We start from the raw sequence: 15,393 nt of genomic DNA, 5'->3' as shown, positions 1-15,393 counted from the left end.
TTGGTGGTACAGGAGATGGGGATGTGATGACGTTGGTGGTACAGGAGGCGGGGATGTGATGACGTTATTGGTACAGGAGGCGGGGATATGATGACGTTGTTGGTACAGGAGGCGGGGATATGATGACGTTGGTGGTACAGGAGACGGGGATGTGATGACGTTATTGGTACAGGAGGCGGGGATGTGATGACGTTGGTGGTACAGGAGGCGGGGATATGATGACGTTGGTGGTACAGGAGGCGGGGATGTGATGACGTTGGTGGTACAGGAGACGGGGATGTGATGACGTTATTGGTACAGGAGGCGGGGATGTGATGACGTTGGTGGTACAGGAGGCGGGGATGTGATGACGTTGGTGGTACAGGAGGCGGGGATGTGATGACGTTGATGGTACAGGAGGCGGGGATGTGATGACGTTATTGGTACAGGAGGCGGGGATATGATGACGTTGGTGGTACAGGAGGCGGGGATGTGATGACGTTGTTGGTACAGGAGACGGGGATATGATGACGTTGTTGGTACAGGAGGCGGGGATGTGATGACGTTGGTGGTACAGGAGGCGGGGATGTGATGACGTTGGTGGTACAGGAGGCGGGGATATAAAGACGTTGGTGGTACAGGAGTACAGAATATGATGACGTTGATGGTACAGGAGGCGGGGATGTGGTGACGTTGGTTGTACAGTAGGCGGGGATGTGATGACGTTGATGGTACAGGAGGCGGGGATGTGATGACGTTGGTGGTAGCCGAAGTGTCATATTGATGGTTTATGAAGTACTGATTCCCGCGTGTTCTCGCACCTCCCGATCTCTCAGGAGAAACCTTACGGTATAATTTCATTCCTTAAGGTATGTATGTAGGTAATTCTGCACATCAGATTAATTTGATGAGAAGTGAGATATAAAGTAATCATTTGCTTTTCATACAGGTGTATTGAACTCGTTAATGATCACACGATTATCTCTCTGTATTACGGGCTAGGATAGACTCTTATTCCTTGCCAATAAAATCTCTCCCCTACGTCATTATAGCCGGTATTGTCATGTCTCAATAGGATTCTACATTAATGAGGGGACTGCCAGCCCCACTGGTTGGTATACGTCTTTACGTAGGTCCATAACTGGTCGGGGTAATTTAAAAGTTATTAGCAATTCCAATTACTCACTATAGAAATACTTATATTCGTGTAACACGAAACTTAAGTCTGGGTGTAATTTACCGAAGGATTTTAAAGTGAATATGCAGTCCGTTCTATTAAGTCCATACGAATACATTCTGTTAAGTCCCCAAGGTTAATATGGGGTAATTTGAAATCTCAATTGTCACCGGATTAACTTTCTGAAAATATTATAAGTGACTTTATTTTCGGTGATTATCTAATGTGTATGGCGTTCATGCTAATATGAACCACTCTATCGATACTACGTACAATATCCTATATGTACTCACTATGTTTCTGTATATGTATACTGATATAAAATAAAGTTATATGTATATAAGATAGATAGATATAGTTGTTGGTACACGTTCGATTGTGTACATATTTATATATGAACAATAGCTATTCAGCTCCGCGATAAATGGCGCGTCTTTTGTCCGTCGTAGACTAAATATCCTTGCAGTATAATCAGAATATATCGAGGTTTGGTTTCCTGTATTTGCTTTCCACTATATACCGCTACGTACATTTATACAGCGCGGAAAAACATTCCGCGGAGATGTCCAGACTTGTCTGTCATATAACTCCCGTTAGAGACTCAGTCGGTCGAATCGGGCAATTTGCCCCACAGATAACACCGACAAGACAAATCGTCACAATTGTATACTACGTGACCGAGTTGTCTTGGTAAGGGTATTTGATTGGTCGAGTGTGGCGTTATCCGATACTGACTGCTCTGTTCAGACGAGACTATAATAGGCGTATATTTCCACAGGTATTCTACAGGTAAGTCTACCTGCTCAGGTTCTTACAAACGAAGGCACACGAGTGGTATTTTATTGACCGTACACACAAAATACTTGCTGCATTATTTAATGCCTGTCGAAGTTAAATAACGGAAGATGAAACGTTAAAATCGACGAAGATTGTTGGTGTCAATATAATGTGCTCTGGAAACATGTATAATTAACACTGGGTGATATACACAGAGATAAAACTCAAAACACGACAGATTTTGAAGGATTATTTATCAGCTGTTAAGGTAGATAGGGCTGACAAATCAATGCGGATTCTGCTATAGTAGGGAAATGGCACGTTGTTTGCGGACTGTGAAATCGGAGGTCTTTGGAGTGGAATAAAACGGATTTTCACACAGGAATACACTAGACTGTATTGTGCGGGTTGTTGAGTTCTGAAATAAGGGACATATATAAATCCTTTCTGAGGCATAAGTGCCATTGTATGAAATTTGTACGATGTCAGTCGCCTCGACGAACTCATTAATTCGTTATGAGGACGAACTTCGTCGCCGACTTGAAAAATTATCCCGGACCTACGACCTGACCACCATGAAAATATTCATGGTGGTTGAATGTGTCGGAGAGGAAATGGTCTGTAGTACGTACAATCCGCACCAAAGGGTCCGATGGGAGTCATTCTTGTCCAGGAAAGAGGCGTGCCGTTTGGACCTGAGCAAGCACGTGAAGAATCGCACGAGATATCAGGATTTTCTCCATAACATTTCCAGAGAAGAGCAAGGTAAAGACTTCCACGAGGCTATGATGAGGTATTTCCACGGGAAGGGAGCTACGGATGCATTTGGACAGGTAACTCGCGTGAACAGTAACTTCAGTTTTTGCAATCACATCTGTCAGTTGTTCGAGCGAAAATTGGACACATGGTTTCAATCGTCTGAGGCGGTTGCTGTGAAATTGACAGGTCATGTGAAGGTGTCGAACTTTGTGCGCGTGATGACAGGGCAAGTAGACGCCTTATGTCACAGAGACGAATACATGTATGCAATAAATATCAAGATCACGGGAATGGACACACCGAGGCCGCTGGACCTGGCCGAAATGTGTTTGTACAAAGCTTTGGTGATCCAAAATGGACTCTGTGACCCCGATCTACTCAAACTCTGTTTGCTCACCCTTCATCTTACGGAAGAGAAACCGATTCTTCGATTCTGGGAATATACTCCGACTGATGAAATGGAACAGGCCATTCGGGAAGCAGATGTAGATAGGTTGATCGACGCCGGAAAGTTGAGCCAGTATCACGAATTCTGGAAAGACAACGTTCATCTACCCCCGTTATCATCGATGTATTCCGGTTCGTCCAGGTAATTCATTCATTCATTCATTCATTCATTCATCATTCATTCATTCAATTTGATTCATTCAATTGCATTCAATTCATTCATTCATTCAACCAATTTAGTTCATTTATTCAATTTAGTTCATTCATTCATTCATTCATTCATTCATTCAATCAATCAATTAAGTTCATTTATTCAATTTAGTTCATTCATTCATTCACATTCATTCATTCATTCATTTTCATTCATTCATTCATTCATTCATTCAATTCATTCATTCATTCAATCGATCAGTCAATTTAATTCAAATCAAATCAATTCATTCATTCATTCATTCATTTAGTCAATCAATCAATCAATCAAATCAATTCAATTCAATTAATTAATTCATTCATTCATTCGAAATCTCGTGTGAAAATTACAACCGAACTGGCAAACCATACATGTATCTCGACTGCATGGCTTTGCAAACGGAGGAGCCACATAACAAATATAGATACATTTTCTTTTTGATTCTATTCATTTTTACCTCAATATTACGTCCCCGTTTAAAAATGAAAACAACCTGATGGCGGGTATACCTATCACACCATCTGTACTGATGAAAATTAAAAGAGTGTTGTTTGTGCCATAATGGCATATTTTGTTGTTAGGGAGGGCTGACAAGACGAAATCCTGATTGACACACGAACACTACGTTACACGGCGGAGCTGAAAGCTGATATCTTCTAACCCTAGAACCTCTCTACAATGGAAATATGGACATGTTTATAGCCATAGGTCGATCATTACCGTGAAACATGTACAAATTAATAGGAAAAAATCAATATGTTGCCTAGTGTTCAGATCTGGATCAGGAAATCGCTATAAGAAATCCTTTTATCCTGTATGATCAATGAGAAGTTTGCATGCGTTATTGTCGACTGTTCGGGGTTCACGTATTGATGAACAGTTCTACACGGGATTCACACGCTATTGATGCTTGTGATATCTATTGTTGACCTTGTGTTGTTGAATATAGGTATAATCATATCAACTAATACTGCACGAATGTTTAACGTTAGCTTTGGTGATGGCGCATGGCAATGGTGGTGGTGTTTATATTTTATATTTAAAGCACATATGATTTATTTTGTTTACAGGTACGATGTATGTTACAGTGAAACCTGACTTTGCCGACACATTGTGGCACCAAGTCCATTTATCGGATATGACAGTGTGTCGGTAAAGTCAGTGTCGGTAACGACAGTGGATCATGCCGTTGGATATGGTCGGATTAAACAGGATGTCGTTTAAGTTAATGGTCTGTTTACTTGGTGAAAGCTGGTCTGAATGTAGCTGGACTTGATTGTAGATAAGATACATGACTATCTCAGGGACTTTCTTTCTTGCATTGCTTCTTGTATATTTTTATCCGTCTTAATTCTTCTATGAGGTGAATATAAATCTATCTTGAAATCCAGCGAAATCCGTTTGACTTTCAGCTCCAGGTTCTATAAAACGTTATTTATAGGATTATAGATAGTTTAAATGGTCTGCTTTATATCAATGGGTATGGACAGGTGAATGTGTTGTCTATGTTAACTGCTTCGGTGTTGAACACATGGCAAATGTGGTGTACTTCATGTGTGCATGGTGACTTTGAGTCATAAAAGAATGAACGAAATGAAAGAAGACATGGTATATTATTATTGTCGACTACTTCTGTATTGACGTTTGAGGTAATTGCACATTAACTTATATAATATTCAGTACGACCATGTTTATGTAATACATGGATGTACACATTTTATGACGGTGCACCACATAATTGTTGGTATATAAGTCTTTTGCAAATAAAATAGTGCGAAATTATTATAAAATAACTTGTTAATAGGTGAATATATATTTAACATAAAATCGAGATTGCTTAAGAATTGCTTTGGTAGTGGCGCATGGCAGAAGTAATGTTTAAGAAACAGCTTTGTTAGTGGCGTATGGCAGAAGTAAGGTTTAAGAAATAGCTTTGGTGATGGCGCTTGACAGAAGTAAGGTTTAAGAAAGAGCTTTGGTGATGGCGCTTGACAGAATTAATGTTTAAGAAAGAGCTTTGGTAGTGGCGCTTGACAGAAGTAAGGTTTAAGAAATAGCTTTGGTGATGGCGCATGGCAGAAGTAATGTTTAAGAAAGAGCTTTGGTGATGGCGCATGGCAGAATTAATGTTTAAGAAACAGCTTTGGTGAAAGCGCATGGCAGAAGTAAGGTTTAAGAAACAGCTTTGGTGATGGCGCATGACAGAAGTAATATTTAAGAAAGAGCTTTGGTGATGGCGCATGGCAGAAGTAAGGTTTAAGAAATAGCTTTGGTGGTGGCGCATGGCTAAAGTGATCTTACAAAACTAGCTTTGGTGACGGCGCATGTCAGAATTGGTGCCTAATACGCATGACACATGATGTTTAAGAAATAGCTTTAGTTGTAATGCATGGCTAAAGTGACATTTGAGAAATAGCTTTGGTGTTGGCGCATGGCAGAAATGATTCTGAAGAAATAGCTTTAGTAGTGACTCATGACAGAGGTGATGATTAAGAGCTTTGGTGATGGCGCATGGCAGAAGTGATATTTAAGAAATATATTTCATAGTGATGCATGGAAGAAGTGATTTAAAAAAAGAAATTGCTTTGGTTGTGGCGTATGGCAAGACTGATGCTTAAGAAATAGCGCAAAGCAAAAGGGATTTTAAAGAATTAGCTTTGGTGATTGTGTATGGCAAAATTTATTATTAAGAAATAATTTCAGTAATGGAGCATGGAAGAAATGGTTTTTAATTGCTTAGTGATGGCGCATGGCAGGTTTTGTCTTTATGCATGATGTGTAATAGGGTATTTTATCATTGCATAGACTTGATACATTAGCACAGAAGGAGAGAACAGCTGTTTACCAGGTAATATTACACCTGATAGTAGATTTATCCATGTAATCAACATGGTTCCTACGATGGAACGTGAAAGTACCCGCTGCATGTATAAACTGACTCTGAGTAACACACTCCACTGTGATCATTTAATAGTGTTTCCATCAGTCACGTTTTAGGTGTTAATGACAAATTTTGAATTAGGGATCCATTACAACGATTATACAATATCTAGCGTGCTACTAAAGCATGCATACACTTACCGACTGTCATACAGTTAGCACGTGTGTGCGCGGTGTGATAGCTCGCGCGTGTCACTAGTATGAATAATGCACGTTTGGTTTACTTTATCGTAATAAACACGAATGTATAATGAAATAGGCATGCACATACACGGGAACCTCGTTAACACAAATATTGATATTACCCGTGTTTACGTTAATTGAGAGTATATTCATGTGCTAATCTTCTCAAAGGAATTCGAATCTCGGCAGGGACGGATATTAAACTGGTTTATGATGTATGATACAACCAATTTAAAAGTCTTGATTTTCAGCCCGTGTTGGACGTAGAACGATTTGGTTAGATCGATTACAAGTCCTACTTTTTAGATGAATATTTAGATTGAAAATAAAGGCAGACCGTTAATTAAGACAAAGCCAACCATCTAACTACTAATCCTAAACTTTTATCAATACTTATATTTTTTTTAAGAATATGTTTTGCTGACCGTAAACGCATCTTTTGGTTGTATATTCTATTTCAGCGAGAGCCGATAGGTTTAGCGGTTTATAATATAGCTCTGGTGATTTATTTGAGTGATGATGCATGACTCTTGTTTATTTCATTATTTATTTATTTATTTATTTTGGTGGTGGTGCATGCTATTTATTTGGTGGTGGCACAAGATACATTCTGGGTGGTGGTGCATGATTTATTGGGTGGCGGTGCATGCTATATTTGGGTGGTGGTGTATGCTATATTTGGGTGGTGGTGCATGCTATATTTGGGACGTGGTGCATGCTATATTTGGGTGGTGGTGCATGCTATATTTGGGTGGTGATGCATGATATATTTCAAGTGACGGTGCATGTATTTTTTTTCCGGTGGCGGTGCATGATATATTTTGGGTGGTGGTGCATGTTATTTTGTTTTCGGTGGTGGTGCATGATATATTTTGGGTGTTGGTGCATGTTATTTTTTTTTTCGGTGGCGGTGCATGATATATTTTGGGTGGTGGTGCATGTTATTTTTTTTCGGTGGTGGTGCATGATACATTTTGGGTGGTGGTGCATGTTATTTTTTTTCGGTGGTGGTGCATGATATATTTTGGGTGGTGGTGCATGTTATTTTTTTTCGGTGGTGGTGCATGATATATTTTGGGTGGTGGTGCATGCTATTTTTTTCGGTGGTGGTGCATGATACATTTTGGGTGGTGGTGCATGTTATTTTGTTTTCGGTGGTGGTGCATGATATATTTTGGGTGGTGGTGCATGATATATTTTGGGTGTTGGTGGCGGTGCACGATATATTTTCGGTGGCGGTGCATGATACATTTTTGATGGTGGTACATGATATATATTATATATTTTGGGTGGTGGTGCATGGTTTTTTTTTCGGTGGCGGTGCATGATATATATTTCTTGTACTTGTAAATATCACATTAATTGTTAGGTAATTGTGCATGTTATTGTTGTTGGTGTGGTATTCTTTTAACCTTTTGAGCCATGTTTTGTATTAATGACTATTACGTTTTTGATGTCAATACTTTATTACTGGCATGGGTACGGTCAAGCCATATCTTTTAATAGATCATTTACGGGCGGTACCAGTGCATGGTTATTGTGGTTTATCTTATTTTTTGCAAGTGATACTGCAGAACATTGATGTTTCATACACCAAGACTCAATAGAATCTCTGATAAAGTGCCATATCTAGCGTTTGTACGCGAAAAACATCAACATATTTTGCCTGTTCAGATGAACAAGTGAATTCGTCAGGGTTTGGTGATGAAGCATGCGATACCATAACCATTAGGATGGTCATGCGACCCCTGTCAATCACGAATAAGTATAGACATTGTTTTGCACTGTGTTGATTGTTTTTCTGATATTGTCCTGAAATGTGGCTATATGTATGCATGAGTGAAGCTCTAGTGATCCTATACAAAGGTTTCGTGTTCTTTTTGTGTTCCACATTGTCTTGCTAAGTAACTTAATGACGTATGCTATTTTTTCTTCCACTCCTGTGACCCGTATGTGTGATTAACTGCACGTGCGTGTATGCACGAATACATGGACCGTTTGAAAATTGCTATTAATAGAAACATTTTAATGGGTTTTAATTAGCCACGTGGAATGATATTAGGGACATATAGCTCAAATGTATGTTTAGGAGTCATATTACATTTATACATTGCACGTGTGGACTTGGTATTAGGGACGTATATCTTATATTTATATGCAATGCACGTGTGGAGTGCTATTAGGGACATGTAACTCAACTACATGATTAGGAGTTATATATATTTATACAATGCACGCGTGGAGTTGTCTTAGGGACATATAACTCAATTGCATGATTAGGAGTTATATATATTTATTCAATGCACGTGTGGAGTGGCATTAGGGACATATAACTCAATTGCATGATTAGGAGTTATATATATTTATTCAATGCACGTGTGGAGTTGTCTTAGGGACATATAACTCAATTGCATGATTAGGAGTTATATATATTTATACAATGCACGTGTGGAGTTGCCTTAGGGACATATAACTCAAATGCATGATTAGGAGTTATATATGTTTATACATTGCACGTGTGGACTGGTGGTGGGTATGTATACATTAAATGTTCAATATGTAATTCAAACTCATGGACAGAAATTATGTAAGTTTATATCTTGCACGTTTTAATAGATGTCAAATATAATGAAGAATTTTCTGTATTTATATGATATTATGTTTTTCTAGACATGTCAAGATATTGATTTGAATTACAAATTTTTAATTTTGATAGTTGAAATATTTTTAGTTCTGTTGTACTAGCATGGTGATGGTTACTGCACCTTTTTATTGACTTGCACTTTTATGGTGGCGGGACCTGCACATTTATTTAGCACGGGGTGATGGAATACTGATCTTTATTTTATTATGTTGATTATCTATACTTTGTGGTAGTGAAGAAGTGAAATAATAAGCAATGGAATCTCGTTAATGAAGAGCTTGGAAACGTATTTCAAAAACTGGATATTTGCAATGTACACTAAATTGCAAAGTACAAATTCTTTACAATTCCGGAAATAAAAGCATTAACGAGGTTCCTTTGCTGCGTATGAATGTACATGAGTATGTCTGGATGAACGAATGTATTTTAAAAGTCTGATCTTCAACAACACATGGTTTTCAATAAGTTCGTCAAATACAGGAATTGGAACTGTAGTCGTATACTGTAAACAAGTAACTGCATTCTCTAAGGTTGATTTAAAAAAAAAAACTAATCCTTAATAACTGGCTTTTATTTTCAGACGAAAGAAATGTTACCTAATTATTTCACGATTGTGATGTTTTGTATGGGTATACGATACTAGGTATGTTACAATTGATGATCCAGATCTGAACACTAAATGCGTGTTATATGTACAACCATACTTCTTATCATTCACATGTAAATGAAAGCATGTACACACAGATTTATACTGAACGATCGCAGTTCATGAATATTGCAAATGCTTAATTCAAATGTCAAATTGGATATGCATTAACATGGAATGTCGTTCAAAGGTGAACACGGGCAGTAATTGGTAGGTATAAAGTAAAATAGCCCGAGTTTCCTCTGGCCCTGAAACTCGTGCTAAAAGTAATAGAACACCAATATAAAGTCAAAGGCAGTATGTAGTCTGGACGTTATACCGGGTTATGGTCACAGGGAGTATATATCACAAGCGAACCAGATTGGCTCATTGCTAACCTGTTTGTACACTTTCCCCTCTAAGTTTGTGTTCAATAAGTTGGCATAATTTGACGTAATTTAGAAATGAAAATGATATGTTCTAATGAATAAGTTAATAGATATCATCAGTACCTCTAATATTACCTTGTACAGTAGGAAGCCACACGAGCTTCATCTAGTCGTTTACTATATCACTCTTAGAAGAACAAGACATAATCATGCTCCACTGATTTTTGATCTGAAGGTTGTAGTGAAGTTCATATTACCCCGAATATGTATGGGATTATTAAAGGCAGCTGGCAACATGACCGAAAAAGAACGTAGTCATGAAACCATTCTCATGTTCAAGCATGAAATTTGTGCTCAACCTAGCTTTCTTTAAACTCTTTCAAATCATGGACTAGCAGCTTAAAAGAAAACTATATTCGTCGAAATGATATATCACTTGAAGTCTTTCTGAAATTACTTCAAACTATTGAAAATGATAAATATATATTCAGATATCGAAGTGATAATCAAAAGTACTCGAGTCTGAGCACAAAATGTGTATTTGAACATGAGTAGTTTCATGAATACGGGCCCAGGTGTTCTGGAAGGGTTATTATCTTGATTCACCGATAACAACTGCCATGTCGATCTTTGTAAAATCCAGGTTGTTAGTATGTAATGTTCTCATCAGTATTATAACCTAGCACATCAAGGTATAACTTTCTAAACATTAAACAGAAAATACTTCATAAAACATTTACAGCTTTAAGTCAGGACTTGGCTATATTACAAAATGTAATCAGAAGTGGTGATGCTGACTCTCGGTGGAGGGTTGTCGATATTTACAGTCAGTGAGTGTTATCAGTTTTGAATATAACTGGTATATTTTGTATACATGTATATTTCAAGGGTGCATCATACATTACAGAGTTGATTAGTCATGATTAAGCATTATGTATTATTTTGTATTATTTTATATTTTTTATGATTTTTTATGTAGTTGTATGTTTTCATGTATTTTCTGATTTTGTGAAATTATTCTTTTCTTGTCGATGCTTGTGTCGTTTTATGGGCGTGATTTAGACTTATTGTTTTAGGTGATGTTGTATTGAAGAAGTCACATGAATTTACATCTGACTAAAGTATACATTGTATTTCTTTATAATGATAAAAAGAGAAAACAATACACAAATCAGCATACCTAACACGCATAGGGCGCGTAAAAGGTCACCGTGTAATTCCAAACCTCTCGTATATGAAAGTAGCGAGATTACCAAGGGTTATTCTCCATATATTTTGGTTCAAATACTTAAACATGTCACTAGATTATTAAATATTATTTATGGGTGTATCGGTGTCACGAGTTTCGTGTTGGTACGAACTTGGTATAGTTTATAACAGGTAAGTCTTCTATAATAAATTTCTCTGATAAACGTCATAAAGTCAGATTGGATGGCACTACACGCATGTATATAAAACAACAAATACTCCATTATGCCTGGTCATAAAGTGTACGCTTAAATAAATATCGCTACTCATGAAATAAAACTGTATTATATTTGAAAAAAAACACGAGAATATTTTTGTTTGAAATTCATATTTTGGTATTTTATTCTTAGAAGGTCTTTTAAGCAAATCATTTGTAAAAAAAATCAAATGTCTTGCATTTAGGTATATACAGTACGTACTTATTGCTCAGAAGCGTGATTAGAGACAGACTACCTTAATTCATTCCAGTTCCTAATACTTTAAAGACCTGGAAATGGCTTAAAGTCACATTACCTACAAGTCTATTAGCAAATTGAGGCTTACAGCTATTAAGTTGTCAGGAAAGTGACGGTCCGGTGATGTAATATAATAATACCAGTATACTACCTTGATCCCTCACAATAAAGGAACTAAAATCATTAATACCCTTTAAACCACCTTAAGTTGGAATATTGTGTGTTATCCTTCGGTAATAATTCTACTATATAGGTACCCACTTCTAAACTGTTATAGACATGTTTATTGGTAGTTTTTTACTAATTACAGTCGGTATTATATTGTAAGGTCCTGTCTAGCTTTAGAGGTTTGTAAATCGTGTCATGTCTTGATTTTTACTTACAGAGGGTTTTACCGATGACGTTTGTGTTCTATAGCTTTCATTGATGAAGGTTCGACTATTTTGCAATAAAAGAATTTGCATATTATAAAATATATATTAATGTATATCTTTGTACATTGAAATTCGAAATATAGGTTGTGTGGTATTTGATTTTTCATTGTGAAATTGTAAACGTGTTTATTTTAGGAAACTATTTTCTGTTGAACAGTATGACTTTTTTTTACTGTTTTCATTCATATCATACTTATGACATATCAAGTCCAATGTATACTTACCATTGTTGTATTGTGAAATAATCTCTCAGTTTTTCAATGTCTGGCCCCAGTTTATTCAACGTCCCTCAATTTTAGAAAATTCATTAATCTAAAAAGAAAATCCATAGAAAGAGTAATATTGGATTTAAGGAAAAGATCTTAGTAAAGACATTTTTAAATTCTGCTTTCCTGTGGGGAATTTAAAGAAATGTCCTGAAGTTATAAGGAATGTTGATGAAACTGGGTCCTGATAGGCTGATCAACATCATTTGAAAACAGTTTGAACTTTTAGTTTGGAAAAGAATAGAAAATTAGGTTTCATTATCAATTTCAGTACATTTAAACAAAATATAATTGCTTGGGTTTACTTTACGTTGATCCGAGTTTGAACAACTGGACCATCGGTCTCAATTTTGTGTTTCCTTTTTGTGGAAATAGATTTGTATTATTCCTTTTGTTTTGTGGGAATCATGAGATCTTACATTAATGATTAAGTGGGTCTTATACACATGAACCATTCCAGTTTTAAAGATAGTTTAGCATTGCATGTTCATTTGGCAATACGTTCTCTTTTGTATTTTGATTTTTCTTTAAATGGTATTATTGACGTAGGGGTATCCCCTACTCTCTATTTGAAATCCGGCCAATGTCCAATATAACATGAATGTACAAGTGTGGAGTTTATGATATATATACTGTATTTATACATGTATTTCTATCAATTATTTATAAATGTGTATGTACGTATCTTAATTAGATGGTGATGGTTATTTTTATAGCTTTAACGTATGTGTACGATACATTGCAATTTGTTTTAATTATACAATGGTCCTATGGATACACTGCATGCCCAATCGCAACATCTCGCCAAATTCCGTCAAGGCTCGGGTTTCTTCCGAACATTTGCGGAACTGACCGAGATGTGGCGATTGAGTACGTGTCGTATGACCGCACCATAGTGTGTGAGGGAGAGGTGTCCAGATGATATTTTACAGTGTATGTCATAGATTTTTAAAGTTTACATCCATTTCTTTTATATTTACTTACAATTATGTGTTTTCTCGGTACCCAGTTATTAATATATATAAAACAATTTACTGAAATTAAAAGATTGTTTTTTTATTTTAAAGATATGTATTGGGGAATAAGTAAAATAATGCAAAGAAGAATATGCACAAACGTTTTGTAAAAGTAAAACATCTTCTTTAAATAATTTATAAATTAATGACGTCTTCAGCTGTATCGATAGTTTTAATATCTGGGTCCTGAAATTCGAAAATGCAAATGGCATCAGACAGCTAAGAAGTAGAAAAACAGTGGCATACATAAATATATCCAACATTTGATTTTGCAAAATGTCCATGCATCTTAGAAATCCATATATCTTGTTTGAATATTACTGACAAAATATTTTCACCAGTGTCATATAAAATAAAGGAACTGTATGAACTCTTAGTAAAGTGTTTGTTGCGTCGTTCTGATAAGAATTGGCTATATTCAGAATTACATGCAAGTTTCCATTCCTGTAAAATTGACCGAATAAAGAAATGCATGATGATGCCGCCATTTTTGTTTCTCATTGTGACATGTTTTATTGTTGTCCGATATACAATGTATATATATAACAAAATATATTTCACTGTATCTATAACTTACTTCATATTTTATTGCCCAATTCACTTGTGTTTCTTTTGCGTATTTATAGTTGGTAACAATAATGACGTCTGATGACGCCCAGATATACAAATGATCAGTACAAAAGAAAATAAAACTGGTTGTTAGTGCCTCGTGTAATTCGAAAATGAAGGCCCAATTCTCTTTAACAAGAATACCTTAAATATTCGTAATAGAAAAATTGATTTCTAACTGTAATGACATTTAATGTTACTACAATGACAAAAAAACATAATCCTTTTATCATTTGAGTTCCATGACCGAAATATATGGTCTTCTGTAGTAGAATCAAGGTCGAACTCACACTAAACTTATCATGAGCGTGTTTTTGTTGTGGACTTATATGTCGTTTGTTCAGGATTCAGGTATATGCTCTTATGTTTACTCTGTGTTGACCGACAACCATACAGACTCAGATCAAATAACCAGGACTATAACATACATTTGTCCAAATATAAAGGGTGTAAATTAAAAGGTGTTGGTATAGACTTCGTCTTTGTCTACACTGATCCTATACTAGTGATTGTTTACCCAACACTTTCCAATATCCTCGCCCTGACGTGGGATCAACATGTTTTGTATCTTTTCCTTTCACCTGTACATTGATTGTATACAGGTATAATTAGCACAAATGTGAGCTATTAAGAATTTATTTGACTATAATGTAATATAGACTTTACATTTGTCCCTCTAAGGATTATGCAAAGGACAACCAAGATATAAGCACATTTCATCATACAGCTGTCTCGTCCTTCTAGGACTCGCCAGTGATGCGAGGACCTGAAATGATGACACCTTGGAGGCGACTAAAACAGATTAAAAGAATATCAAAATCTTGACGGGAGGTGCAATAGTCCTATAATTCAATCAATTTCATAGTTTTCAATATTGATTCCAAAAGAACGTTAAGTACATGTGTTCTGAACTGATCTAAGGTTTTGTGTTTACCAGTATGGTGACAGTATGGTAAAGGTATTAAACAACCTTTAGGTGTATTGACATAGTAAATGTACATTATCGCTACAATAGAGAACTGTATGTAGACTATGGAGTCATCAAACGTTAGTCATGTTCCAACACAACGAGCACCAGATACCGCTAGAACATTTAATCTTATCCCATGAGCAAGTTTAAACCAAATAGGAAAGATTTTCCGCCTGTCATTAAATACAATTCATTAATAAGATATAATCGGTAAGGAATGGTCACCGATTTCATTCCGATAAGATTTTATACATTGTTGCGAATTGTCATACGCGTATACAGGTC

At 36.4% G+C, this 15,393-nt stretch overlaps 1 protein-coding gene across 2 annotated transcripts; it reads left to right on the top strand.

Annotated features, from left to right (window-relative positions):
* The first annotated feature begins 1,842 nt into the window (after positions 1 to 1,842).
* On the top strand, positions 1,843 to 14,009 carry LOC117327286. Of its 2 annotated transcripts, XR_004532608.1 has the most exons (3): positions 1,843 to 3,281; positions 3,911 to 5,875; positions 5,907 to 14,009. XR_004532608.1 is itself a non-coding variant. In XM_033884209.1 (2 exons), exons 1-2 carry the CDS (start codon positions 2,416 to 2,418, stop codon positions 3,918 to 3,920), a joined length of 876 nt encoding a protein of 291 aa, XP_033740100.1. In that variant the 5' UTR covers positions 1,843 to 2,415; the 3' UTR covers positions 3,921 to 14,009. The 2 variants fall into 2 exon arrangements, 1 of the variants encoding a protein (XP_033740100.1); XM_033884209.1 differs by having other exon boundaries at positions 3,911 to 14,009.
* The last annotated feature ends 1,384 nt before the right edge of the window (positions 14,010 to 15,393 follow it).

Source organism: Pecten maximus, chromosome 5, assembly GCF_902652985.1.
Source record: "Pecten maximus chromosome 5, xPecMax1.1, whole genome shotgun sequence".
In the NCBI taxonomy this organism is placed as follows: Eukaryota; Metazoa; Mollusca; class Bivalvia; order Pectinida; family Pectinidae; genus Pecten; species Pecten maximus.
Note: the sequence above shows the minus strand (reverse complement) of the source record. Positions and strands in the feature narration are given on the sequence as shown.